This window comes from Trichomonas vaginalis, chromosome VI (genome assembly GCF_026262505.1).
Source record: "Trichomonas vaginalis G3 chromosome VI, whole genome shotgun sequence".
Lineage (NCBI taxonomy): Eukaryota > Parabasalia > Trichomonadida > Trichomonadidae > Trichomonas > Trichomonas vaginalis.
In genome coordinates, this window is record NC_067208.1 from 20,259,660 (window position 1) to 20,286,242 (window position 26,583).

At 32.1% G+C, this 26,583-nt stretch overlaps 11 protein-coding genes and 3 pseudogenes across 14 annotated transcripts, besides 4 other annotated features; 4 read left to right on the top strand and 10 right to left on the bottom strand.

The window, feature by feature from the left end:
* Positions 1–10,382: a mobile genetic element.
* On the top strand, positions 2,149–2,859 carry TVAGG3_0898100 (KilA, N-terminal/APSES-type HTH, DNA-binding family; the record flags this gene model as incomplete). The annotated part of the gene is made up of 1 exon (XM_051251152.1): positions 2,149–2,859. One exon carries the CDS (start codon positions 2,149–2,151, stop codon positions 2,857–2,859), a length of 711 nt encoding a protein of 236 aa, XP_051086627.1.
* On the bottom strand, positions 4,263–4,682 carry TVAGG3_0898110 (protein of unknown function, DUF4108 family; the record flags this gene model as incomplete). Its single annotated transcript, XM_051251153.1, has 1 exon — positions 4,263–4,682. The coding sequence occupies one exon, from the start codon at positions 4,680–4,682 to the stop codon at positions 4,263–4,265; it is 420 nt and encodes a 139-aa protein (XP_051086628.1).
* TVAGG3_0898120 (uncharacterized protein) lies at positions 4,719–5,954 on the bottom strand (the record flags this gene model as incomplete). Its single annotated transcript, XM_051251154.1, has 1 exon — positions 4,719–5,954. The coding sequence occupies one exon, from the start codon at positions 5,952–5,954 to the stop codon at positions 4,719–4,721; it is 1,236 nt and encodes a 411-aa protein (XP_051086629.1).
* On the bottom strand, positions 5,983–6,270 carry TVAGG3_0898130 (uncharacterized protein; the record flags this gene model as incomplete). The annotated part of the gene is made up of 1 exon (XM_051251155.1): positions 5,983–6,270. The coding sequence occupies one exon, from the start codon at positions 6,268–6,270 to the stop codon at positions 5,983–5,985; it is 288 nt and encodes a 95-aa protein (XP_051086630.1).
* Positions 6,788–7,234, bottom strand: TVAGG3_0898140 (protein of unknown function, DUF4106 family; the record flags this gene model as incomplete). Its single annotated transcript, XM_051251156.1, has 1 exon — positions 6,788–7,234. A coding segment is annotated over one exon (447 nt), but the record flags the coding sequence as incomplete, so codon positions are not given.
* TVAGG3_0898150 (protein of unknown function, DUF4106 family) lies at positions 7,698–8,351 on the bottom strand (the record flags this gene model as incomplete). Its single annotated transcript, XM_051251157.1, has 1 exon — positions 7,698–8,351. One exon carries the CDS (start codon positions 8,349–8,351, stop codon positions 7,698–7,700), a length of 654 nt encoding a protein of 217 aa, XP_051086632.1.
* A 497-nt stretch (positions 10,383–10,879) lies between the features above and the next one.
* On the bottom strand, positions 10,880–12,143 carry TVAGG3_0898160 (annotated as a pseudogene). The gene has a single exon. A coding segment is annotated over exon 1 (1,264 nt).
* An 872-nt stretch (positions 12,144–13,015) lies between these two features.
* Positions 13,016–13,116: a mobile genetic element.
* Positions 13,117–13,208: a mobile genetic element.
* Positions 13,209–13,933: 725 nt separating this feature from the next.
* Positions 13,934–26,583: part of a mobile genetic element that runs on past the window's edge.
* TVAGG3_0898200 lies at positions 15,990–17,056 on the top strand (annotated as a pseudogene). Its single transcript has one exon. A coding segment is annotated over exon 1 (1,067 nt).
* TVAGG3_0898210 (uncharacterized protein) lies at positions 19,843–20,274 on the top strand (the record flags this gene model as incomplete). Its single annotated transcript, XM_051251158.1, has 1 exon — positions 19,843–20,274. The coding sequence occupies one exon, from the start codon at positions 19,843–19,845 to the stop codon at positions 20,272–20,274; it is 432 nt and encodes a 143-aa protein (XP_051086633.1).
* Positions 20,295–20,556, top strand: TVAGG3_0898220 (annotated as a pseudogene). Its single transcript has one exon. A coding segment is annotated over exon 1 (262 nt).
* On the bottom strand, positions 21,359–21,646 carry TVAGG3_0898230 (uncharacterized protein; the record flags this gene model as incomplete). The annotated part of the gene is made up of 1 exon (XM_051251159.1): positions 21,359–21,646. The coding sequence occupies one exon, from the start codon at positions 21,644–21,646 to the stop codon at positions 21,359–21,361; it is 288 nt and encodes a 95-aa protein (XP_051086634.1).
* Positions 22,574–23,641, bottom strand: TVAGG3_0898240 (Prim-pol domain family; the record flags this gene model as incomplete). The annotated part of the gene is made up of 1 exon (XM_051251160.1): positions 22,574–23,641. A coding segment is annotated over one exon (1,068 nt), but the record flags the coding sequence as incomplete, so codon positions are not given.
* On the bottom strand, positions 25,054–25,592 carry TVAGG3_0898250 (phage tail repeat-like family; the record flags this gene model as incomplete). Its single annotated transcript, XM_051251161.1, has 1 exon — positions 25,054–25,592. A coding segment is annotated over one exon (539 nt), but the record flags the coding sequence as incomplete, so codon positions are not given.
* On the bottom strand, positions 25,654–26,531 carry TVAGG3_0898260 (uncharacterized protein; the record flags this gene model as incomplete). Its single annotated transcript, XM_051251162.1, has 1 exon — positions 25,654–26,531. A coding segment is annotated over one exon (878 nt), but the record flags the coding sequence as incomplete, so codon positions are not given.

The following is a 26,583-nucleotide window of genomic DNA, read 5'->3' on the forward strand; positions in this document are numbered from 1 at the left end:
CCACATTGCAACTGCATTTACTAATAGTCTATGTACATACCAACCTCTCAAACCGTTTGGCAATTTTTTACGATTTTCATGAGTTTTAAGCGACCCCGAATAAAGTCGGTCTCGCTGTTCTTCACTGTTTTCATAGAGTTTTGGCGAGTAAGATTTTTTACCTACTCGCTGTTCTTCACGATTTTCATACGGAATCTCTATCCTCGATTTTTCGAGGGTAGCAAGCATATGAGGAAATTCATGAAATTTGTTGCTGAATTCAATAAAAATATATTTTAGGGTAGAAGGTTAGATCTAACCTCTTTTCTCTAAGCCCTCTTTTCTAAACGCCCCAGTTTGGCTTCACCTAAAATATATTTTTATTGAATTCAGCAACAAATTTCATTATATAACTGTTATTTTTGACGAAGTGAACTTTGACACTTCGTTTAAAATACACTATTTTTGTGTTATTTTGACGAAGTGAACTTTGACACTTCGTTTAAAATACACTATTTTTGTGTTATTTTTGACGAAGTGAACTTTGACACTTCGTTTAAAATACACTATTTTTGTGTTATTTTTGACGAAGTGAACTTTGACACTTCGTTTAAAATACACTATTTTTGTGTTATTTTTGACGAAGTGAACTTTGACACTTCGTTTAAAATACACTATTTTTGTGTTATTTTTGACGAAGTGAACTTTGACACTTCGTTTAAAATACACTATTTTTGTGTTATTTTTGACGAAGTGAACTTTGACACTTCGTTTAAAATACACTATTTTTGTGTTATTTTTGACGAAGTGAACTTTGACACTTCGTTTAAAATACACTATTTTTGTGTTATTTTTGACGAAGTGAACTTTGACACTTCGTTTAAAATACACTATTTTTGTGTTATTTTTGACGAAGTGAACTTTGACACTTCGTTTAAAATACACTATTTTTGTGTTATTTTTGACGAAGTGAACTTTGACACTTCGTTTAAAATACACTATTTTTGTGTTATTTTTGACGAAGTGAACTTTGACACTTCGTTTAAAATACACTATTTTTGTGTTATTTTTGACGAAGTGAACTTTGACACTTCGTTTAAAATACACTATTTTTGTGTTATTTTTGACGAAGTGAACTTTGACACTTCGTTTAAAATACACTATTTTTGTGTTATTTTTGACGAAGTGAACTTTGACACTTCGTTTAAAATACACTATTTTTGTGTTATTTTTGACGAAGTGAACTTTGACACTTCGTCAAAAAAATCCCTGAAATCATATCTTTTATACAAAATAGAAAAAATAAAGTTAGTTTTATTTTTATTTATTTTTTTATTTTGTATGTAGGAACAGAAATGTTAAAGGTTGAGTTTGAAACAGTTAAAAAGATAGACAATGACACCAAAGTGGTTAGAATAGGTGATTTAAACGTAAGATACTCAAAGAAATACAACAAATATTCTTTGTCAGACATTATAACACCATCTGGAAAGAAAGCAAAGGACTGGGTTAGAATTGCTTCTACTCAGAAAATTTTGACAAGAAATCCTGAGCTTATGATATCAGTAGCATTTCATGGAACAAGAGCATATCTTATAGACAAAAGTCTTATACCAATAGTTTTGTTATGGTTAGACCCAGTTGTTGGATATAACTTCATAACATATGGTTCATTCGATACGGAACGTTGCAGTGAAGGCTTACTTTATATCGTTCAGAAACCGAAGGACTTCAATACAAAGAGATATAAGATAGGAAGAACATATAATATAACTCAAAGATATGACAGTACAGTCAATAGAGTCAAGGTTGTGTTCGTTAACGATATGAGAGCTGCAGAAACAGAACTACTTGAAAAGTTTGAGAAAATGTATGGTGCTCCCATGAAAGGTAAAGAAACGTTTGAAGTAGATGAGATAGATAGTGCTATAAAATTATTTGACGAAGTTGCTGAAAAATACATGTAAAGCGTTTATTTTTGGTCTTTTGTGAAAGTCAGAAAATAAAGTTAGTTTTATTTTATTTATTTTTTTTATCCGGAATATAAAGACAGATATGTCAACAACAGAGAACACAACAACAGTTATAGTCCATGAAGCTATAAATGAAGAATACGAGTACATACAGTATAACAAACAGTTATGTCTCATTCGTTCGGTCAAAGACGATATGTACCAAATGCAAAGTATTTTGACAGCATGTTTTGCACCAGATACTAAACACGCAGACGACTGGTTCAGAAACCAAAGCACACAAGAACTTTTGAGTGAAATTTCTCTAGACCGACTTTCTTCGGCCTTGCATAAAACACATGAAAATCGTAAAAATTTGCCAATAAATTTAAGAGGATATTATGTTCATAGACTATTAGTAAATGCTGTTGCAATGTGGGCTTCCCCACGTTATGCATGGCATGTTTACAAACTTCTTGACGAAATTCATAGACAAGAACGTGAAGAGATGGAAAAGAAACTTCAAGCAAAAGATGAAGTCATTGAAGCAAAAGACAAAAGCATTCAGAAAAGAATACCACGTTCGGTACCAAAAGGTAAGGAAAAGAACTATAAGTATATGATTTATACTGAAGAGATGGAAAATGAAGAAGATAAAGATATGGTTATGTTGCATTTAGTCAGAAGAAACAACAAAAGCTTTTACGACCTTGCTAAGATTTACAAATCTGACAGAAATTGGTTCTATCGCGAAAACTTACCGATTTCAATGACCCCAAATGAAGATGTGAAACAAATAGTTCAAGATACGTTACCTCAAACACACTATGATATTAAAGGTTGTACAATACTTACCTTCAAAGAAGATTTGCCATTGTTAAAGGAAAAAATAACAGAGTATTTTGACAACTTCAAACAAGCAGAGTAAATGAACTCTTTATTTTTCAAGCTTGACTTTTTACAATTTGAACTTTGTTCGCGTAGATATGAATTCTGAAAGAAGTATGAGGGTCTTGTATGACTTTATACTTCTCCCATAGTTCATGTCTGTCAAACTTACCTGCCATGGACTCTTTCATAAGTTCCATGAAATCGTCTTCGGACAATCCGGGGAAAAGTATAATGTCAGTAAGTATTCTTTTAACATCCTTACTTAAACTCTTGGCTGTCTGTACACATATTACGACTGAAATGTTAAAGTGTCTGAGCTTCTTAAGAATTCGACACATGTCTTGTTCTCTATTCTTTAACAAAGGATGAGAGGCGAAATCATCTAAGATAAGAAGACATCTGTGAGGGTAAGTCTTCCAATCGTAAGATTGCAATTTCTTCGAAATGTATTCTATCTCTTTCTGTTTGTTTCTGAAGTGTTTCTTCTCTAATATTCTCTGCATTTCCTCATTTGGGTCTTTAAACTTCGAATTTATATACTCATTTATAGCATTATACTTCAAAACTCTTCTTTGGTACTTCTTTATCCAATCCAACAACTCAGTATCCTTTATACATACTAACTTAGACTTCTTTATAATATCTTTGAACGAATTGACGGTTTGGTCAAAATGACCCGAAGTACTACAAATGACTACTAACTCATAGAATGGGTTCTTCTCATCTAGTTCTTGTTGTTGTGCAGCCATTTTAAGATAAGTGAAAGTCTTACCAGACCCAGGTGGTGCAATTAGACCTGTTATACCATTCTGAGCAAATAAGAACTTGTCATGTATGGGTTTTATCTGAGCATTTTCCAACTTCCTCTTGTTCTTATTTAAAACATTCTCAAATTTTTTGTCAATGTCAGCAAACTTTTTTTCTAACATATTTTTAGAAAAATTAAAATTTTTATCTTTTAGAAAATGTCTAGCGATTTCGCTATCTATATTCGAGACAAGCTTTTCGACAGCAAAACATCTGTCGACCATAAAATCTTACATAGTGTAAACAAGAAAGGTGAATTTGTTCTAAAGTTCTGTTTCTGGGAATATGACAAGAACCATAAAACATTAAGCAGAGCAGTCTTAAAATTTGTCAATGACAGACTTGTTGACAGAGATGACGCCTCTTGGAGAGATGAAGTCCAACAAAACTTCTTAGAATGCAAAGAAGACACATGCGCTGTTCTTGAAGATGAAATAGAAAACAGAATAGATGAGCTATTAAAGGACAAAGAACTTTTACAAAAATATGGTTCGGAGAAATTTGACATAACTCCACCAGAAAAGAAGAAGAGAGAAAATAAAGAAAAGAAAGTAGAAGAAGAGAAGAAAGAACCTGAACCAGAGCCAGTTCCACCGAAGAAGAAATTTGACATGTAAAAATAAAATTTTATTTTTAGAACATTTCTGGGTCAATGTCAATGTTCTCTTCCTCTTTAGGAGCAAACACCGGCTTAGACTCTAAAATCTTTTTACCCAACTTACCTTGAACTTCAACTATCTTAGACTCATAATATTCATAGTCGTCTGTCTTCTTTGGTTCATAAGGTATAACAAGTTTGTATGTTTTGCCTTCTTTAAGGTTTGAAAACCTTCTGTCAAAACTTTCTTTGACTGTTAACAAACCTTCTATGTCTAAGTCTTCAAATTTCGCACCATTTTTAGTCACAATAGCAAACTTAACTGGTTCGATGTTCCAAACTTTGCTGAATGAAGACTTTTCAAAATGGTAGAAGTAAACATTCAAATATGTGAATGGGTCTAGTTCTTCTTTAAGTCCTGACATGTACTTGTTTACTGAGATGAATTTCGTCATCTTTTCTATCGGATAAAAAAATATTTTTTTTTAAATTTACTCAGAAAAATTTTTCTTTGTATATACACCATTCTGTACGTCTAAAAGACTTTTGACATTTGCCAAGAATGTTCGTTTAGACGCTGTCATATAACCATATTCTTGACAATATTGTTTATACGAATCGTACAATGACCTTTCATCTAAACACTCAAAGTCAGTTTCATCTATGAACAGTTCATATACACTCTTGTTTGCTTCTAACAATGTTTGTCTCTCTTCGGTATGTGGAATTTGTCTTGGATTGAACTTAGAAATATCTAATGTCATGAAATATGAGAACAAGTGGTTGTAAAAGTCAGATGTCAAAGTTTCTGCTAAGTCGTCAAAATATTCTGTATCTTGCATATGAGAATCTGACGTTCTGACAACTACATATCTTCTGTCAGAACTTTCTAACTTCATCGGAACAGCATTGTTTGAAACCATAATGAAGTTTGCAACATTCTCACAAACTCTTTGGTCTTTATACTTTCTTTCAACAACTCCAACTTTGTCTGTTATAAGACTCTTCAAAGCATCTGAGTTCAAAATTTTTGTTGTATCTATACTTTGAAGTTCGTTACATACTATAAGTTTCATATTCTCTATTGAAGAGTTAAATTTACCGCAGATGTTTTCTAAGTTTGTCATATTAGGGTTCGAATAACCTTCTAACAGTTTGCATAAGATATCTGTAAAGAAAGTATTCTTACCTGTTCCTTGTTTTCCAATTATAATGAGAGCAGTTTCATTTTTAGCACTTGGATGTTGTAAGATGTTTGCAAACCAACATAAGATATACTCATAAACCTTTTCGTTTCCATTGCATATAATTTCTTTGACATGGTCTAACCAAGCTTCTATAATATTTTCTTTCCATTCTACTTGTTCGTATTTATATCCAGTGAAGATAGAATAGAAGTTTGGAGATGGTGTATAGAACTTTATACCACGAACTGAAAAATCTTCAAGTTTTGACAATAAGATATCCCAAGCATCTAACATCTTCATGCCAACTTGTACGACTTTTATTTTCTTAAGTTTCTGTCTACATTCTTGTTCTGAAACTATTGTTGCTCTTGGTTTGTTAAAGACAACATCCCATTCTTTCATAACATAACATTCTGGGGCAGAGTCGACATAAATGACTAAACGTTTCAAATTCTCGACTGCTTTGTTATAGTCTCTAAATGGACACATATTTCTGAATGCTTGGAAGTCATAAAAATCTGAAACATCTATTCTGTACATTTTTATAAAAATAAAAAAAATATTTTTTTTATTCTTGAACCATTTCCTGTTCCATTTGTTGCATTTGTTGTTCTTGAGCTATTTGTTGTTGAAGTTGTTCTTGTAATACAATACTTTCACCAGTTGCATCTTCCAATTCGAAACTTTCTGCCGTCATTGACAAATACATAGGACATAAAAGTTTTACAGGAACAAAGTTTGCGTCAACTAATGTCAACGTTATACTTGCCAAAGTGTTTGAGTTCACTAAGGTTGAAAATTCTGCATTCGAATGAACAATAGGCAAACCAGCAGAGAAAGTATTGTTTATACGCATAAGTATCTTTTGGTCATAATAGTTTCTGTCGACATTCGAATAACACTTTGAACCTAAGTTTGAAACAATATATAAGATTGGTGTGCTTAATGTCAATGGAATAGACATTCCTTGTATGACACCTTTTCCTGTTATAGGAAACTGTTGGTAGTAAAAACCAGAAATAAGTTTTGTATTATAGCTCATATCGTTTATAGTAAACTCAGTCGGACATCCAAACATAATGAAACCTGCTCTAGTTGCAGCACATGTTACACCCGTACTTAAAGTATTAAATAAGTCAACAAAACCTGTTGGTGGTATATCTGAATAAATATCTTCAAAGGAGTATTTTTTACCATTCACAACAATAAAGTCTTCTGGTGTCAAAAGAGCAAAACAGGCTTTAGTCGTCATTGTGTTTAAGGTTAGTTTACAATATCGTCCTTGAGGACTTTGTAAGTTTGTTGTTATAGAATTATATGACTCGGGGTTTTTAGTCGTAATAGTATAAACCATTATGTCTTCTGCCATTTACTTAGCAAATAAATTTTAATGAAATGTTGTGGTCGTCAAATATTTTTATAACGTCCGGGAAACTATATTTTAAGTTCAACGTTTCACCTCCTTTCATAACGTATATCTTGTCAATGGCATTATATGAAACACCACAGCAACTAATGTCGGGTTCTATTTCTTTGATGTTTATATCGTCTGCCTCTGTCAAAAGTTTCAATAGTTCTTTCAAAACTTCATGAGGTGCAATGACATATGAGTTCACTTTTACAGGGTTGTGTTCGACCAAGTTTAACATTATACCTAAAGCTTGACAAATCTTCTCCTGAGTTTGAAGTTTGTCTTTCAGTTGTTGGTAGTCGTTTCGAATATCTGCAACAGAACTTAAGTCTCTGTTAACTTCAGGATATGTTGGTTCTTTTACAGGAACAATTGTTATACCATCTTCGTCTTCGTATGGTTTCCCCACTTCAACATCTCTGTCTTTGACATTGACAATAACACTTTGACTGTTTGTTTGAGTTGGTGAATTTAACTTCACATCTGCCACCGCCATTAAACCTTTTGAAACACTTACGCTTCTATTTTTCGGAAATGACATTTTACTTAGAATAAAAATATGGACGCATTCGAGTATCTCTTCGAATTGAAGCAAAACAAAGTTTACACACACAAACAATACAAATACATTGACAGAATAGTTCTTTACACAAACAATGGTAAATGTTATAGAATAGCAGTCTTTGCTGAACCTAAATATTTTCATAAAGCAAAGAAAGTTGGTATAACTGAAATGGTGAAAGTTCTTGAAGCAGACAAAAATATAACAACAAAACTGACCGATATTACTAAAGGAAAGTTTATAATACAATATTATGTCAAAACAGGTGTCATAACTATTTACGATGGTGAGAAAAGTGTCAAAGAACAACTTACTGACCTGCTGCCAAAATCTGCTCGATGGAAGCTGTCGTTATGCCAATCTGAGGAGCCCCAGCAGGTTTCATCGAACGAATCTTCAAAAGAGCATCTTCCGTGAAAAGTGCTATTGGTTTTGTAAACTTCTTTGCTCTCAATTCATCTGGACCGTCTCTGTCACCAGTATATTGTATTTGTACAGTACCAACAGTTGAAATACCACCCATAAAGTCTTCTGAGTCAGCAAATGGAATGCCAAGCCAAAAGTTTGAACGGTCTCCATTTGTATATTGAGTTTTTTGACCTCCTGTATGAGTCCATACTTTCACATATGGCATAATAGAACTTTGCATTTCAGGGTTAATGGTTGTTGTGAAGTTGTTGTTAAAGTTCATAGCATCTAATGTCAAGTTGTATGACCTCATATCTTCAACTGTAGAATATTCTTCTCTTGGATAATATTTGCCATCTATGTTTATATGATATTTAATACCAGGGTTGTAGAAACAAGAATAGTCATTTATAGTTCGTCTGAACAGTACAAACATAGTATCTGCATGTTTCATTGCAGTTGTTAAAGCAATATCTGTTCTTGCACCTGGGTCAGCACTTTGGTTTCCAACTTCACCTGCAAAGTCTTTGACAGATATTTGGTGTATAGGGAACATAAGTGGAACTGCAATATATTTGGCAGCTAAAGCATTTGAAATATCTGGGTCCAACATATAGACTGCAAGTCTGCTTTCTATTCTCTTGCATTCAAACTTTTCGCATGTAAACTTAACTGGGTCCCAAGCAGTTCCAGCAGCATTGAAATAATAGTTTACTTCATTGTTGAAGTTTGAGAAACCAAAGTCTAAGTCAACTTTGTCTTTGCAAAAGTCGGCGAATGACGTTTGATTTGTTCCCTTTACGTCTGTAAGAGTGAATGGGTCTTGTGTTGGTGCAATGACTAAGTTATTTTTGCTTGGAGTAAGTTCGATAGAAATTTTTCCTGCCCAGTTTGGCAAGTATCTTAAAAACCTGAAGATGAGGAAAGATGACAAAGGAACTCTAAGTTTCAGTTTTACTTTAGTGGCAGCAGTTCCATCTGAACCAGAAAGGTTAACATAAACTCCTGGAACGTTAGGGTCAAGTCTTCTTATTTTTTCAATATTTGCATACTGGTCTGTTTGTTCTCTAGCTTGTGGTTGTACTGAGTTTCTCAAAGCGAACCATTCATAGTTTGCCCATGTTACTGTTTGAACTAAGTCAGGGTTAGAATATATCTTATATCCCATGAAAACTTCTGGAGCATATTGGTATCCGACATAGAAAATTCCATTGCAACCTTTCTTGTCAGACAACTTGGCAGAAGGTTTTATTTCAATGTCTTGTTCCACGTATAAGAATGAGTTGTCAATAGAAATAATATGAAACCTGTCGCAAGCAATATCTACTGTTGTTGAAGAACCTTCTCCAAACTCACCTACGTTTCCATAAGAAACAGCAGTTGTATATTCGTAAGTTCCAGGAACTATTTCTGACCTTCTAATGGCATTGTCGCATTCGTTATACCATTCGGAAACATTTCCATTCATAGCATCCAAAACTGTTGGCGTTATATTCTGAGCGGCGTACATTTCATATGGGTAAAAATATAGAATAGTTGGATTTATATATCATAATAGAACCCACTCGGACAAAGCTTTACTTTCTTCCTGACTGAGTTTTTAACTCTTCTTTTTCCTTCATTGCCACTACTTTCACTAGATGAAGTTACTTCTTCACTACTTTCACTTTGTTCTACTCTTCTCTTCTTCTTTGGTGTCGCTTTTGGTAACTTGCCCTCTGCTTCAAGTTGTTGCATCTTTGCCTCATGTTCACCTAGTATGTTGTAAATTTCCCATGTCCTTTTTGCCTTTGGGCTCTGGTCGCCCATCTCAGGTAACCTATATCCTAGAAAGATTTTGTCATAGTTTGTATTTGAGTCTTCGCGTATTGTTTGCATGACTCTTTCCTGAGTTTCCGGTTCAAGCTCTTCAAACAGAGCTTGTCCATATGGAATAAGCTCGTTTCCAAATATATGTTTTTGTAGCCATTCTGGTTTTCTTTCCATGTTACCAATAATATCTTTTGTGAATGGGAAAGCTTTTACCCAACGTTTCAGTCTTGCGTCATTTATTTCTGTAGTTGGTTTTATTTTGTCACGGAACATGTTTTTCAATACTAACATTTCATTTGGTACTGTCCGTTTGAGTTTTCTTAAATATTCATCCCTTCTCAGTTCATTGTCTGCAAAGTAAGTTTTTATGACATTTTGCAAACTTTCGTTTGCAAGGTCATGTACAATAGGTTCTCTTCCTTCTTTCTCCCTAACTTTCTTTCTAAACTCTTCACCAAATATACCATCTCTATGGTTCTGTGTAGTTCTTTGAGATAAATGTTCTAGAACGTCAGGTGTTATATTTCCTTCAGCCATGTTCATTTCATACTGGTCCAAAATATCTGCATGTTTCATATCTTTCAATGGCATTAAAGCCGCGCTGAAAATACCAGCTATATCTGGTTCACCATTCACTTCCATTGCGTCTACAACTTCTTGAATTGTGGTTGTAAGTTTATGAACCACCTATCCGGATTAGCTTTATGACCCATCTCATTGTAGTTCCATAGTCTGCAGAAACAAAAGTAGGTTTGTTTCCATCTTGGTTAGGTTCTGAATGAACTTTAAACAATGTTTCATTTCTATATGTTTTGTTGAAATTTAACCTTTTTTTTCACCGAGTTCAGCCAAAGATTGAACGTTATATGGTCGTAAGTAAAAAGGATTGTTGTATTTGCGTACATTTTCTTCAGTACTTCCATTCTATGCTGAATATTTTCATCTGGTGTTGGAGTCTTTTGTATGTCGGTGAAAATTTTTCGATATTCTTCTACTATGTCAGCCGAATTTTTCTTAGACTCTTGGAAAGATTCCATATTCTCCGCATACTCTTGTTGAGGGTCAAGATTTTTCGGCTGTTCCAAATCTTCATCTAGTTCTGTGAAGTTAGTTTCCAAAGGAGGGACTTGTTCGTTTCCTTCAGGCTCTTCTAGCTGTTGTTGCTGAACTATTTCTTCCATGTCTGGTTGTATCTGAACTTCTTCCTGTGGAGTTTCTTGTACCTCATCTGCTGGCATTTCATATATTCCGAGACCGTTTTTAACAAGTTCCCTATCTAAGTCATCCGGACTCATAAACCTTTCTTCTTTCGTTCCGTCTCTATTTTTTACGCGTTTCATGAAGAGAGTTGAATTATCATTTAGCTCTGACACCAAATATCTCGGAGTAAATTCATTCATGTCATTTGGATGATATGCTATTAAATCATATCCCTTAGCGAGATTGTATTTTCCAGGTTTGAAATTATATCCCATTTGGTGCTGAACCATAAAGCTAAATAGGTTCGGGTCAGTATTTCCTTCCTTGAACTTTCTAATAGCTTCTTTATATCTGTCACTAAAGTCAAGAGTATCTGGGTAACCATAATCTTCCTTAAGCATTTTTAAGAATTCTTGGTTTCCTTTTTCTCTACTTCTTTTATGTCCTTGCTCTGTTTGTGGTTGTTGTTGTGCTGGATTTTGAACTGTTGGTTGTTGTTGTGGTGCTGGATTTTGAACTGTTGGTTGTTGTGTTGGTTGTTGTTGCTGTGCAGGGTTTTGAACTGTTGGTTGCTGTGCTGGGTTTTGAACTGTTGGTTGTTGTGTTGGTTTTGGTGCATGCCTGTGTCTGTGTCCATGTGACGATGTAAATGTTTTAGGTAGTCCTGGTGCAGGTGCTTCTCTTGGAGGGTTTGGTGGTATATAAGTTCCACTAGCTAGTATATAAGTTCCACCAGCTGGTATATAAGTTCCACCAGCTGGCACATATGTTCCATCTGCAGCATAATGTCCTACCTGACTTTTCGTTTTTAAGAAAGCATTTACTAGGTCTGTTTTGGTCTGTTGTAACTCTTTTCTTGACTTTCCACAACAGCTGCTCTCACGGAGTCATAGGCACTTTGAACTGCCTGTCTCGTTGCTGCATCTGTTATTTTCGTCATATTTTGTGCTACTTCTCTTAACTCTTTGTCGAAACCTTCAGACTTCAGTTTCTTTCCAGATGAGAAGTCGTTCACTAGTTTACCTTACTATGAAGAGCTTCGAAGGCGTTCTTAAAGTCAGCATTCATTAAAGCTTCATTTGAACTGTCTTCATCCGCTTGTATTTTTGTCCTTATTGACCCTATAAGTTGGGCTGCTTTAGCGTTGGCTTGGGCATCTAACCAGTCATTATTAGCTTTTATATATTCTGCGCTTTTCATTGCCTTTTGCATGGCTGCGTCGTTATTTTTACTTTCTTGTGCTAAGTTTTCATACTGTACGGTTTGGTTTGCAACTGTAAAAGTTTTTCTGCCTTTACATTTGCTTCAACTTCTTTTTATACTCATCGCTATCCATATATGTCTTCAGGGCTTTTGTTTTATCTCTTCATCTTTCAGTACTTTATATTGAGTAGTATGGTTTTTCAAATTTATAACATCTTGTTCCATTTTTGCTACTTCTGCTGCTTTTTCTGACACTTTTTTCGCATATTCCTCTGTACTTAGTTCTTTCAGTTGTTCTTCTTTCTTCTTTTTCTCTACGTTTAACTCATTGAGTTTCTTTGTGTGTCTGTCATATTCTAGTTTCTTTTCGTTTTCACTTATTTGCTTCTGTATGTCTATGTTTGACTTTTTGACATCTGATATTTGATTTTTGAGTGAACTCAAATTCATTTGACTTTGAGGGTTATAGGCTGTTCCGTCTGCAGCTCCACCATAGCCTGCCATTTTCGCTAAAAGTGCCGCTCTTAAACCTCCACTCTGTGCACCAATAACTCGGTTTAAAAGCATAGGGTTGCTTGACATTTGTTGCAACATAGTGGGGTCATTCATCATTTGTTGTTGTGGTGTCAGTTTTACTATTGGATGTTTCAATGCTCCCTTCCTCTTACGTATATTCTTACGTAGCTTACGTGGCATTTTAAGTGAAGTAAAAAACGGTTTTTGACAGATGTTTGTATGACACTTTTTGTTCAGCACAAAAAACTACTCGGTCAAAGTGTTGTCAGTTTGGGTCTTGGGCAAAATTTCTTATGGGCTAGAGGGCGCAACGCGCCTGGAAGCCCACACACACCCTACGGTCCTCCTCTTTGGTCTTGGGCAAAATTTCTTATGGGCTAGAAGGGGCGCAGCCCCTGGAAGCCCTCCAAATATAAACTTCATTATACTAAACATCTTCAGGGCTAGAAGGGGCGCAGCCCCTGGAAGCCCCAATACCTTTTTTTTTTTAGTATTGATATAAATATTGTAAAATAATATAAGTAATAAAAATTGAGACCCCCTCCCTGTTTTTGATGTTTTGTCAATTTTTCGGTAATTCTTATTGTTTCAAAAATTAAGGTATTAATTATGATTATCTTTCTTTAGCTTTACATGCTGTATGCTACTTTTGTCTTTGAGACATTCCATGATTTAAGTTAAGGGTGCACCCGTATGTACGTTTATTTGAGAGGAGGAGGATTACCCTCTCAATTTTGAGGGATTCGTTAGTTTATTTTCTCGATGAATATGCAATAAAATTTGATTTTTACCTTATCAATATACTTCATATAATATACATAGGGTTGTTAAAAATATCAAAAATCGTTTTGAAGACACCATGGTGTCTTATAATTTTCCCTTCCTTATTGGCGTGTAGAAATAAATGCGCCAATAGATTGAAGAAGAAGAATTGTTTTTCTCTTAATGAACTTTAATCCTTTTGATATAAGAATATTAAAAACATTCATATAATTTCGATTTCGGAAATTAAATTTCCAATTTTTTTGTCGATTTCGGAAATAACAGGATCCCGCATCCAACACGCAACAACAAAACACAAAACACACTTTTTGGTTCTTTCATCGTTTTAATCGTAATTAGTAGTAGATATGACGGGTTTAGTGACTTTTTTTGTTACATCTATATATAGACGATGCATTAAAATATATTTATTTATAAACACATTAATTTTTAACATTAATTTTAAAATAATTTATTTTTTTATCTTTTATAAAAGAAGCTATATATAGATGATGACAGATATTCCGCGATTAATTAAACATTGTTTAAATCCTGAATGGGTTAAACTTCAATTTAAAAAGGAAGATTGTGAATTATTAAATGAATATGAAAGCCAAAATAAGCTAATGAGGTATAAATATAATGATAAAGAATATTTAATTTCATGGAATCAATGGAGTCATAATCAAAGACCTCATAAACGAGAAGAAGAAATTGAAAATAATGAAATGGAAAATAAAAAATAAACTTTAAAAATTCATGTCTTACATTTTTGAATAATTTATTTTTAATTCGTAAGAAAATGAGTGTCAAAACTAACGATGTTAGATATTCAGGATTCACAAATGAGGAAATAAAGGATATATTAGAGGAGGCAGGTTATGAAGTTAATAAATATTATTTAAGAAATTGTCAAAAATTCGCGGAGTTTTTAAATGAATTTGATTATGATGGAAAAATGAATAAAGATGATGTTATAAATTTCTTATATCCCACATCTAAAGAAAAAGAAAAACCTAAAGAACCTAATGTTTTCCCTGAATATTATGAAGAACGAATTAAAGATGATGAATATGATGAAATTGAAATTGAAAGACTGAAAAAATAAGAGATGAAATAAATGAAAAAATTAAGGAATTAAGAGAAGTTGAAAATATAATGAGAATGAAGTAGAGGGTTTAATGAATATCCCAGCTTCAGAATCAGAAGTTCAAAAATCACATGAGGAAGAGATATAAAAATTACTTTTTGGAATCAACTAAAAATTTATTAGATGGTGATATTGACGAAACACTTTCAGAAGAAGGCACAAAATTATATTCATAAACATAAGCTTCAGTTTATTGACGATGGAGATTATCCATGTATATTACTTTCACCCCCTCTTGATTCTGAAAAATTCAAAAAAGCACTGAAAAATGTAACATATGCAACAAATACGATTAAGAAAGAAGACCATGATATTTACACAAATTATTATTTAAATAAATGTACAGGTGTTGATAAAGTTTTTGATTTGTTAGATAAAATATCAAAAGAAACAATTGGTACATATAAAATTTTATGTGATTGTGGTTTCATTGTTGAAGATACCGTTGATGTTTCATATGAAAGAACAGCTCCGAAGGAGGACGAAGTGGAAAGATCTATTCCATTCGTTATTAAGAACATAAAAGATATGAAAACCTATAAACATTATATTTATTCATTCATTTCAGAAAAAATGGAAGCAATACATAAATCATCTCGTCATCATTTCATAGCTATTCACACATTCCTTTTCAAAGTTGTGAAATTAAATAAGACAGGAATTAGATTTAATGTATCAGGTTACGCATTCTTGAGTAAATTAAAATGTATTCGTCACGTTGCAGATGATAAAAATTTGTGTGTTCTTAATTCATTTTATGGACTTTAGCCCTAGACTCTCTGAGTCTCGGACTTTAAAAAAAATAAACTTTATTTTTATATTCTAATTTTTTATTCTTACATAAATGAACAAAAACGGAACAGCTAAAATGAATGATAATCAAATAAGAGCCGAAGGTAGAAGGTTATTTAAACACTTCTATAACATTCCTGATGGTGTTAATCCTAAAACTCGTAGAAGTTATTTAAATGAAGCCATAGATGCATATGAAGGATTTGACATTTCATCAGAAAGTGAGAGGTTAGCAAGAATGTTAAACGTTAATATTGATTTCTATTATTGTGACCCTCAACCAGAAACGTAGACATTAACAAGGTTGACTTTCCATTAGTGGAAACAATAATGATAGATCCAGAATTTGAAACAGTAAATTTTATTAACACAGAGTCCATGTGGAAAACTTCACGCTGACAGAATAACAGACGTTGAAGCACTCACAGGATATAAAGTTTGCCCCTTTTGCAAAGAAGAAGTATATTCTATCCGTGATGATCCAGAAAGGAAAAACCAAAGAAGATTTTTAAAACATTGTGAGAAATGTAAAGAAAATAATGGAAGATTAATTCAAGACGTTCAATTGCAAAACACACAACAACCATATACACCACATATCACGAAACAGAAGATATATCAATGGCTATTAGCACATAATTTGCAGGAATATTATAAACCAACAAGATATTATATTACTTTTGACTTCGAAACATTAGAGACTAAAGAAGAACTTCAACTTTCTGATGTGCAACTTTGAACGCTTACTTAAAACCATTTATGGTATCATCAACTGTTAAAATAAACGATAAAACATTTACGAGGAATTTTTGCTTAACATCAAGTGATTCGTTCATCTCTGATTGGATTGAATTTTTATTTTCAACCTGTTCATTAGTTGCTAAATCAAATATTGAACAATATGAAGAATTATTGAAGTCCCATACATTAAATGAGAAACAGAAGGAAGCAATGAAAGAGCTTTTAGATGAAGAATTTAATAAAGTGAATATCATTGGTTTTAATTCGGGAAAGTTTGATTTAAATTTAATTCTTCGTGATTTAAACACTGCAAAATGGAAGATAAAATCAATGCTGGGTTCTTCTTCTCAATTTAAGCAAGTCATAGTAAAGAAAACAAACTGTCCATATGAATTAAGATTTATTGACATCAGAAATTATATAGCGGGTGGAACATTAGACCAATTTACTCAAGATTTCGGAAACAATAAATCACGTGTTAAATCCTTTTTCCCATATCAATTCATCACATGGGAGAATTACGAAGAAGAATTATATAAAAAGGAACCATTCACGAAAGATTCATTTTATTCAGCATTAACAACAAGAAACAATATCCGATTCAGATTATCAAATATATCTCAATGATGCTAAAAATTTTGAGAATAGATTAGAATATTTTATTCATTATTGCAATAAAGATGTTGAAATTATGATTGACCCAATTGATAAAATTATTGAAGAAACATTTGTTTATAAAATTGACATGCTTCATAATCTTTCATTATCATCTAATGCATCAATGATTCGTTACGCTATTAGCATATAAGAACTTAATCCTAACGAAACATATCCAGAAGAAGAAAATGTGGAATCAAGTTTTGAATTAACGAAAAAGTATTGGAAATATAAAATTGAATCATATAAGAAACAAGATGAAAAAGCAGAAAGAGATACTAAAAATAATGTTTCAATGGATGATTTTCAATACTATCACGATTTAATCCTTTCATCTAAATGCAAAATGTGTGGTAAAGCGTTTACATATGCAAATAAACCAACATTAGATAGAATCGATAATGAAAAACCACATACCAAAGAAAATTGTCAGTTAATGTGTTGTTATTGCAATGTCGTAAAATCAAATAAAGATGAAGATGTTCAACGTTTAAGAATCAATTTAAGAAATTATGCATTAAAAAATAATTTACCAATGACTTTAGATTCAGTTGAAGCTTATCACATTCTCCGTAATGGAATTACTGGTGGTTTATCAAATGTTCAACAAGAGTAATCTTAAAGGAATCACACACATTAATAAACTTTCATATAATCCAGAAACTAAAACAGTATCAAATGAGGACACTTCCAACATCATGACTCATTTCGTTGGTGTTGATTTCAATTCATTATATCCTTCATCATTTTCATCTAATCCTCATGATTTCATTCAATATACTGACCATAAAATGTATATGCCGGGAAGATTAAATGGAGTTATCATTTGTGATACAGCAACAAAGAAAGCAAAAGCACTGGGAATTATTAAGAAAAATACTTTATTCGTGGCTGAAGTAAAGGGTCACATTGATGAAAAATACATTAATGATTACATTAACTTTTTACCGATAATAAGAAACTTAGATATTATCACAGATGAAAAAACAATTGGCAGTTTTATGTATAATTACATGAAATCAAACAATCTACCAGTTGACCAGAAACAGAGGAAATTAACTCATTAGCATCAACACACAACCAATATCAACCATTTTCTTCTTATTATCTTTGGTATCTAATAGACAGATTTCATTTTATCATCGATGATATTCAATCAATTTTAACATTTACGAAAAATACTTGTTTTAATGAATTTGCGAACAAATTTATGAACGAAAGACAAAAGGCTGAATTAGAAGGAAATAAAGGAAAAAGTTTATTTTGCAAAATTTCACTTAATGGATCATATGGTTACGATGCAATGAATACACAAAATTACGCAAAGACTAAAATAATGAATGCACAGAAGGCACGCGTTGCATGTATGTCAAATAAGTTTAAAAACATAAGAGAAATAGGTGAAGATACATATCAAGTGATGCTCAAAGATAGATTTTATAGATGTGAAACATGTTTACAAGAGGCATTTTACTTTAGATAACGCAAAATACTGGTATTTAGTTTTCATTTATGATTTTATGTATAAATGCATGGATGTTAATCGTTTTCATTTCATTGAAGGTGATACTGATTCATCTTATTGGGCAATCGCTGGCGACCCAAATCTTCCTAACACTCAAGCATTTCAAGCAATTGTTACCGATAAACAATTTTATGATAAAAACATTTTCAAATTCGCACCATTTGATTTCTTCTGTTTTGATGAGAAATTTAAACCTAAATTAAAGAATAAAGCTGAAGAAAAAGCACATGAGAAAAAATTATTGGGTTTAGCAATTGAGAAACAAGGTGATAACATGGTTGCTTTATGTCCTAATGTTATACATCATTCAACGGAATGATTGGTGAAGACTCCTTCAAAAAGATTGCACAAAAAATGAAAGGTTTAGTTTACGACAAAATAAACAATTAACACCTAAAAATTATTTGGATATAATAAATGATAAAGATATTTGATGGTCAGAATATTAATTTACAACTTAAAAATGGGTCAATGACTCGCTTAACAATCGGTAAGACTGCATTAACAGGAGCACACACTAAAGCTGTATGTTGTGAAAATGGATGTTGTATGCCATTTATTTAATGAATGCCACAGAAGAGACAAAGAGGTGGCACCCTAAAACATTTATTTTATTTTTATATAAATGATACACAGATTTAAAAATTTTAATTGATGATTTAGTATTTAATCAAAATTTTCTTATTATTATGAATTAAAATCATATCTCCAAAAACATAATAAAAATATAACGGGTGATGATATGGAATATATTATCATATTATAAAAATGAAATTTTGAAATATCATGATAAAATAATTTCTGAAATTAAGACAAAATTAAAAATAATGAATATACAAAGGGAAAAAGTAAATCACAACTTAAACAGTTGAAAGATTTCAAAAATAAAGTATTAACAGAAGAAGATATTGATGAATTATATAAATTATATAATCCTGAGCCGCAAAAGCCAAAGCCAAAGGAACAAAAACAAAAGGTGCAAAACGCAGGTCCTTCAGACCATAAATGAAGCACAAGCTTTAATTTATGATTCATTAGTTAAACCATATTCACCCGACTTTTAAATGAAGATCAACTTTTGGAATTCATCCTTCAACATAAACTCGAAGCGGGAAAGTATATCAAACCTTTATATACAGCATATTTAAAACAAATGAATAGAATACATCCAGAATTAATGAAGGAGGAATGAAATCCAAAATCAAAGCAGATAAAATTAAACCACTTGCAACACCAAAACCTCCTTCAGTTAATCCTTCATCATTCACTTTATTATATCCATTTCAAACATTAAAGAAGCAAAAAGATTTTAAAAAGGATTTCAAGATATTAAATAAACCAATTGACCCGAAAATTCAACCATTAAAAGAAAAATTTAGTCGCCCTTCATTTGCTCCTTCACCCTATTCATACGAAATCGATCATCTGGAATATTCAAAAGGAAATATTACTTATTTATTTGCCATTAACATTAACACTAGATATTTATATTGCATTCCGGTGAAAGGGAAAACAGAACAGGAAACAAGAAGAGCTATACAATACTTACTAGATCATGAAAGAGTAGATAATATCAGGGGTGATGGTGATAAAGGATTTCAGGCGGCTATGACTCATTATTTCCCACAAATTAATTTTTACTTTTCATCCTCTCCATATACGTTTCATAATAAAATAGTTGATGCGGTAATGAGAACTCTTAGAGATGTGTTAGGGGTTAACGGTCAGATATACTGGGATGGAAATCATGACTCCATCATACAGCAGTTAGTATATTATTACAATAATACATGGCATAGAACTATTAACATGAAACCGATGGAAATGAAAAATGATATTTCAAAAGAATGGGAATATATTAGAAAGCAAATGGAAAGGTTGAATGATGTTAAACGTGAACAAATTAATTCGGGGCTCATGAATTTTAAACAAGGGGATAAAGTTTTGATTCATCTCGATTATGGAAAAACTAATAAATCAATGACAAAAAGAAGACGAAGATTTGACACAATAGCTGAATTTGTTAGATATATTAACGGCAATGCATTAGTTGAGGTTAACAAGAAATTAATAGAAATTCCGATTTATTTTATTACTCCATTATATTTAAATAATATTTAAATTTTTTTATTTCGTAAGAAATGAGTGATAACAAAGCAGCCAAGAGTCCAGACAATGAATATAAAAAGAAACTAAACAGAATTAAATCAAAAATATGCTATTACAAAAAGAAGCCACAATGCGGGGGTTGAAAACGATAAAGAAATAATCGAAAAATTAGAAACTTACCGTTCAATCCTTAAACTAGGTGAAGCAAAAATAAAAGAATTTAATAGAATAAATAAATTGATTGGAAGAGATGAATTTAATAAAGATGAATTTTTAAACTCTATCCAAATTTAATTTTTATTCCTCTTCGACAACATCTCTCTTTCCATCATTACTGCATAACCACATTTTCTCAGTTTTAGTGGTTTGTTATTTTTAACATGTTCTTGCATCATTTTTATCATTTCCTCCCTTGTTATGATTCGTGGTAAATTTTGAGCTTGTGGGGTATTCATTTATATAAAAATAAAAATTTGTTATCAGTTATTTTATCGTTAAGTGACTCAAAGAGTCCGGAGACAAAGTCTCATGGTTTTTAGGTTCATCTTTAGTTAATTATTTTTGAATAACTGAAGGTGTCACTATGTCACCATGTGTCACTCGGTTATTTAACTTCTCTGAAAATTTGAGACAACAGTCACTGTGTGACGAGACCTGAAGGTCTTGACATTTTGACAACAACATAGGTTATTCGATAATTAATTATTTTTGAAGAACTGAGGGTGTCACTATGTCACCATGTGTCACTCGGTTATTTAACTTCTCTGAAAAAATGAGACAACATGACATTTTGACAACATTTACGAAAATTTGAGACAACAGTCACTGTGTGACGAGACCTGAAGGTCTTGACATTTTGACAACACGGGGGGATTAATGAGGAAGGCACTTATGAAGCATTTTTGAATAACTGAAGGTGTCACTATGTCACCATGTGTCACTCGGTTATTTAACTTCTCTGAAAAAATGAGACAACATGACATTTTGACAACACGGGGGGATTAATGAGGAAGGCAAAAATAAATTCCAATCATACTTTATAAAGCTAGACCTTCAGGTCTCACCGCTTAGCGGCTCATTTACAGGTATTTCATCATCAGTAAAATGAATCCTCATCATCGTTTGGTTCAACCTGTTTATATAATCCTTTCATTTCTTCTTTCAAAACATAACACCATGTTTGTTTACCATCTATTCTTCTCTGTTTCTTATCACATTTATCTTTAATGCTCATTTGAAAGTTTTTGTCTTTCATGTCTGATGGTTTGCAGAATAGAGCATTTTTACATGTCATACCTGCACACAATTCATCATAATGTGTATTTATCCATACATCTAAAGGATTTGTTGATAATTCTATTAAATCTTGTTTGGCTTCAGTCATCGGAATGATTCGTACATTAAATGATGAAAGGTCATATTGCATAAAATACGTCAGTAAATTATCATAAAATTCCTTTGTGCATGAATCCATTAAATTCTTGAAGTAATCAAATTGACCCTTAAATTTACCATTAACCCTTAAAACTACGTATCTTCTGTCTCCAACTTCAATTTTGACAGGGTAGACGTTATTAGTTACGAAAATAAAATTGGCAACATTCTGTGCTGTTCTTCTAGGTTGATTCTTTTCATTAATTCTAATCTCATTATCCGTTATAATTGATTTCAAAGCGTTGAAGTTTGCGAGTCTATCTTCACCTACATTCTTGAGTTCATTAAGTACAAGAAACATTTTATTCTCAACTACTGAGTTGAAATTACCCGTTAGCTCACCTATTTCAGTAATGTTTTTGATTGAATAACCAGCGAGAAGTTCAGAAATAATGTCTGTGAATCTGTTTTTACCTGTTCCCTGAAGTCCTTTCAAAATAATTGCTGTTTCATTCTTGATTCCAGGATGTTGAATCATTGATGCAATCCAGCCGAGAAGGTATTTATACACTTCATCGTTATTATCACAAATGGCTTCTTTAATGAAATCCATAAACATCTCAATTTTTGAGTAATCAGGCTTTTCAAGAATGTTGTATTTATAACCTTGAAACGTTGAGAAAACATCAGGGGAATCAGATTTAAAGCAAACACCCTTAACGGTTAATGAAGACAATTGATTTAATAGTACGTCCCATGCTGTTATGGTTTTACCTTCTTCTTTAAATAATTTAATCATTTTGAGTGACTCTTTCATGTTTGACTGAAGAACGAATGATATTTGATTCATTTTGTCGTGGATATTATAGTCCTTTTGAATGAAATATTTGTTTCCACAATCTACAAAACGGATTACACGTGATAAATCCTCAATTACTTCAGAACTGTTTTTATACTGATGATTTTCAGCCTTACGTCTAATATCTGTTATCAAAAACGAGTCATCAAGTTTTATATCAAATGTTATTTTTGGCTTACGTAATAAAGGTAAAACGTATTCATCATAATATTCCTTTTGATAAAGTTTCAGAATCTTCACTAAAACAAATGGAGAAGTCATTAAATGTGCATATCTACTACGTGCTTTTTCAAAATTACTTTTTGCATTTTCTGTTAAACTGCAGAAGTTATAAACGTTGTCGTATGCTTCATTAATTAAATGATTAGGTAACGAATTAATTGCTTGAAACAGTGTGAATAATGTTATTTCTTTTTCTAAATTCATGTTTCCACCGTCATTATGTACTTCAAAATCACTAATACCATCAACTATGCTCTGGGCAAGTTTATCGTCAATGTTTACATCTTTGTTTTCATTCATGATAGTCTTTATTTCTTCGTTCTTCTGTTCAACTCTTACCTTAATATTCAAATCATTTAATATATCATTCACTGTTCTGGTTATGGTCGAGTCATAACTTCCACGAATGAATGAGTATGTATTGATTGGTTCTGTTGCATTCTTGCGAACTCTTGAATCAGCCATAACTACTAAAGAACGCTTTGAATCATCCATAGAAGTCATGATATCAATATCATAATCATTGCAAGAATAACATTTAATCATTCTGTTCGAGGTTGAATAGAAGAAATTAGTGTTACAATAAATGTGAAGACCTCCTGAAGCGGTTTTAACGATAACATCTTTATCCGAAAGTTTTGATAAAATGTCTTTTCTAACTGTTTCTTTAAGTTCATCATTGTACGATTTATTGATATCAACATCTATAATCGTTAAATTTGAAATTTTATTTACTAATAAAGCCATACCAGTTTTCCTTCCTCTTCCTCCATCGTGTTTGAGATAGTTATGTAAATCAATCTTGTTTTCACCAATTCTTTCGTTGAGGGTTTTAGTTTCTGCCACAACTAATTCCTCAGCTAATGAATCAATAACTTTTTCATCAGAAACGATATAGTTGCTGTTGTTGTTTGTTGCTGTCATTTATATAGGAATAAAAAAAATAAAAATAATTTTAAAACTAACTTTATTTTTGGACTGCATCATATTTCCAGTGATGTTGTCAAAATGTCATGTTGTCTCATTTTTTCAGAGAAGTTAAATAACCGAGTGACACATGGTGACATAGTGACACCCTCAGTTCTTCAAAAATAATTAATTATTGAATAACTGGGAAATAAATTTACGTCAAATATGTAATTTATAATATCTTATGTCGACAGGCTACGTAGCACAGTGGTCTAAGGTGGTGTTATGGGGGGGTCAGGGTCTGTGGTTCGAACCGCGACAGCGCTGTATTTTCTGATTTTCTTTGTTTGTCTTGTTTGTCGTGAATAAAAAGTGTCACAAAGGTGCTCTATCTTCCACGGGAATAAATAAAAATTTACTTTATTTCTTCTTTATTTCTTTGTTCCCGTGGAAGAAGGGTTTTGCTGTTTTTTCTCAGCTGAAATCAATGATTTTTTCATTTTTGGAATCCTTAGCGAATGAGGAATCTTTTCTCTCGTGGAAGCTTTGACCAAAAATAATGTTGAGGTGAAGAGGTGAGATCTCACCCGTTTTTTCACCTGTTTTTATGGTAGCACTGAAATAAAATTTTGTTATCAGTTATTTTATCATCATTTTATTAAGTTCATCTTTAGTTAATAATTTGAATGGATTCGCTAATGTTCCACCTTGAGTCACAACACTTGCCCCGGCTAATTGTGAAGAACCTGGGATAAGTACTCCATGAAATGATTTCATTGGTAACATTAATTTAGAAATAGTTGGCTTAATTAATTTTGTCATTTATGATAAAAATAAAATTACATAATTTAAATTTTTTCTTTCTCATTTTCTCATCCTGTTTTGGTTTCAGCAACTTTTCAAGTTGTTGTCTTGTCAGTAACTTGAATTTTAACTTTGGATCAAATATTGGGTTTCCATCTTTATCTCTTCCAATAACACCATATGGTAGAATCTTCATTTATACTAAAATAAAAATTTAAAATTATGCTGTTCGCTCTTTTGGAGCTCAGGACTTTCAGTCCGTTCTAAAGTTTGTTTCACAAACATTGAGCGTTCATTGAACTCTATACCATGCGTAAACTGTCATGTAAGGTGGCATGTATTCTTTACTTTGTCCCGTTGTTTGTGTATATCCTGAAACGAAATGTGTATGGTTTCCTTCTCCCTGAGTGTCACTCCAGTAACAATTTATAGCAAACTTAACGTCGTCTTTAACATCATATCCTTTACCTTTTGTCATTCCTGACCAATCCCAATATCTATGCTTATGCCAACCTGCTTGAGATGTACTTAAATCTATGTAGTGACTGTGTGCAGGTAAATTTTCACCTGAAATCGTTTTACTTCCACCTGTTTCCTTTGAAGAGTTTGCACAATACAAAAACCTGTCGACTATTTGTTCCCATGCACCAACACCAAACATTACTTGAGGACCTCTTGCTTCCATAGATGTATAAATAGAACCTACTGGGTTCATTAAATCAAACATATGAGATATTATAGGATTGTCTCTTTTGAACTTAAAATATAGTGCAACTATTTCAGGTTTCTTCTGGTTTGTGTCAGAATATTTTTTATAATATAATCTTATGTTTTCAGGGTAGGTAAAATCTTGACTATAATATTTATTTCTGTCATCTGTATAATAATATACTATTCTCGTTTTTTCTATTGCATTATATCTTTTATATCTATAATAATCTAAATATAATGTTAGCTTTTGTTCATCTACATGTGGTGTTCTGTCGTCATCTCCATAGTCATAATAATATGGTGCTGGAGCTGGGTCAGGCAATGTCATATCTGCCATTTCATAAACTCTTAAATATTTCTTTTGTTCGTCTCCATATAAGTTTAAGTAGCAGTTGTTGTCTAATGGAGCTTTAACTTGTGTACCATCATTCTTTTTATAGCTTACATACATTTCATTGTTATTTTTCGGAATGAGTTTATACCGTATACCATTTTTTAAGGAGTGTACAAACTCCCATCTAAAATATTTGTTTTCTTCATTGACAGTAAAGTCACCAACAATAGTTTCAATATTTTTTGTTGTTCCTATCAAACTTTGGTATATTTCGTTAACATATTCCTTATCTGCTTTCTTCATTAACTCATCGTTAACATATGTTTTATCTGCTTTCTTCATTAACTCATCGTTAACATAAGTTTTATCTACTTTCTTCATTAACTCATCGTTAACATATGTTTTATCTGCTTTCTTCATTAACTCATCGTTAACATATGTTTTATCTGCTTTCTTCATTAACTCATCGTTAACATAAGTTTTATCTGCTTTCTTCATTAACTCATCGTTAACATATGTTTTATCCGCTTTAAGGTCTAAACATCCTGAAACCCATCCTGTATCGGCTTTAGTTTTTAAAATCTTTGATGTCCATTCATGATACCATTCAACTCTTTCTTTAATTTCATTATCTTTTTCGTCAACATATTCCTTATCCGCTTTCTTCACTAACGCAGCAGCAACACATTCCTTATCTGCTTTCTTCATTATGTCATTTAGGAAACCTTTTATGAATTCCTCATTTAAATTAAATCTTCCAATCTTCAAAACTTTAGGAAATGCATTTAATGCGTAATATCTCTGTTCTTCTGGTGGAATTGATGTTATATCATCCGTTATTCCTTTAATTTTTGAATTCATAAATAAAATTTCTTTTATATTTGATATCACCGCACCACCTTTGCAAACGAATTCGAAATGGTCATTTTTCAATACTATCTCCAAATCTCCATATTTCAACCTTTGTGTTTGTTCTGCCGTCTTTGAATTATATGCATATGTGGCGTATGTAATGGTTTGTGCCTTAAGTTGTTGTGGTTGCTGTTGTTTAATCATTTATTATGATTTAAAAATAAATATTTAATCCGTTATCTCATCAGCTATTTTC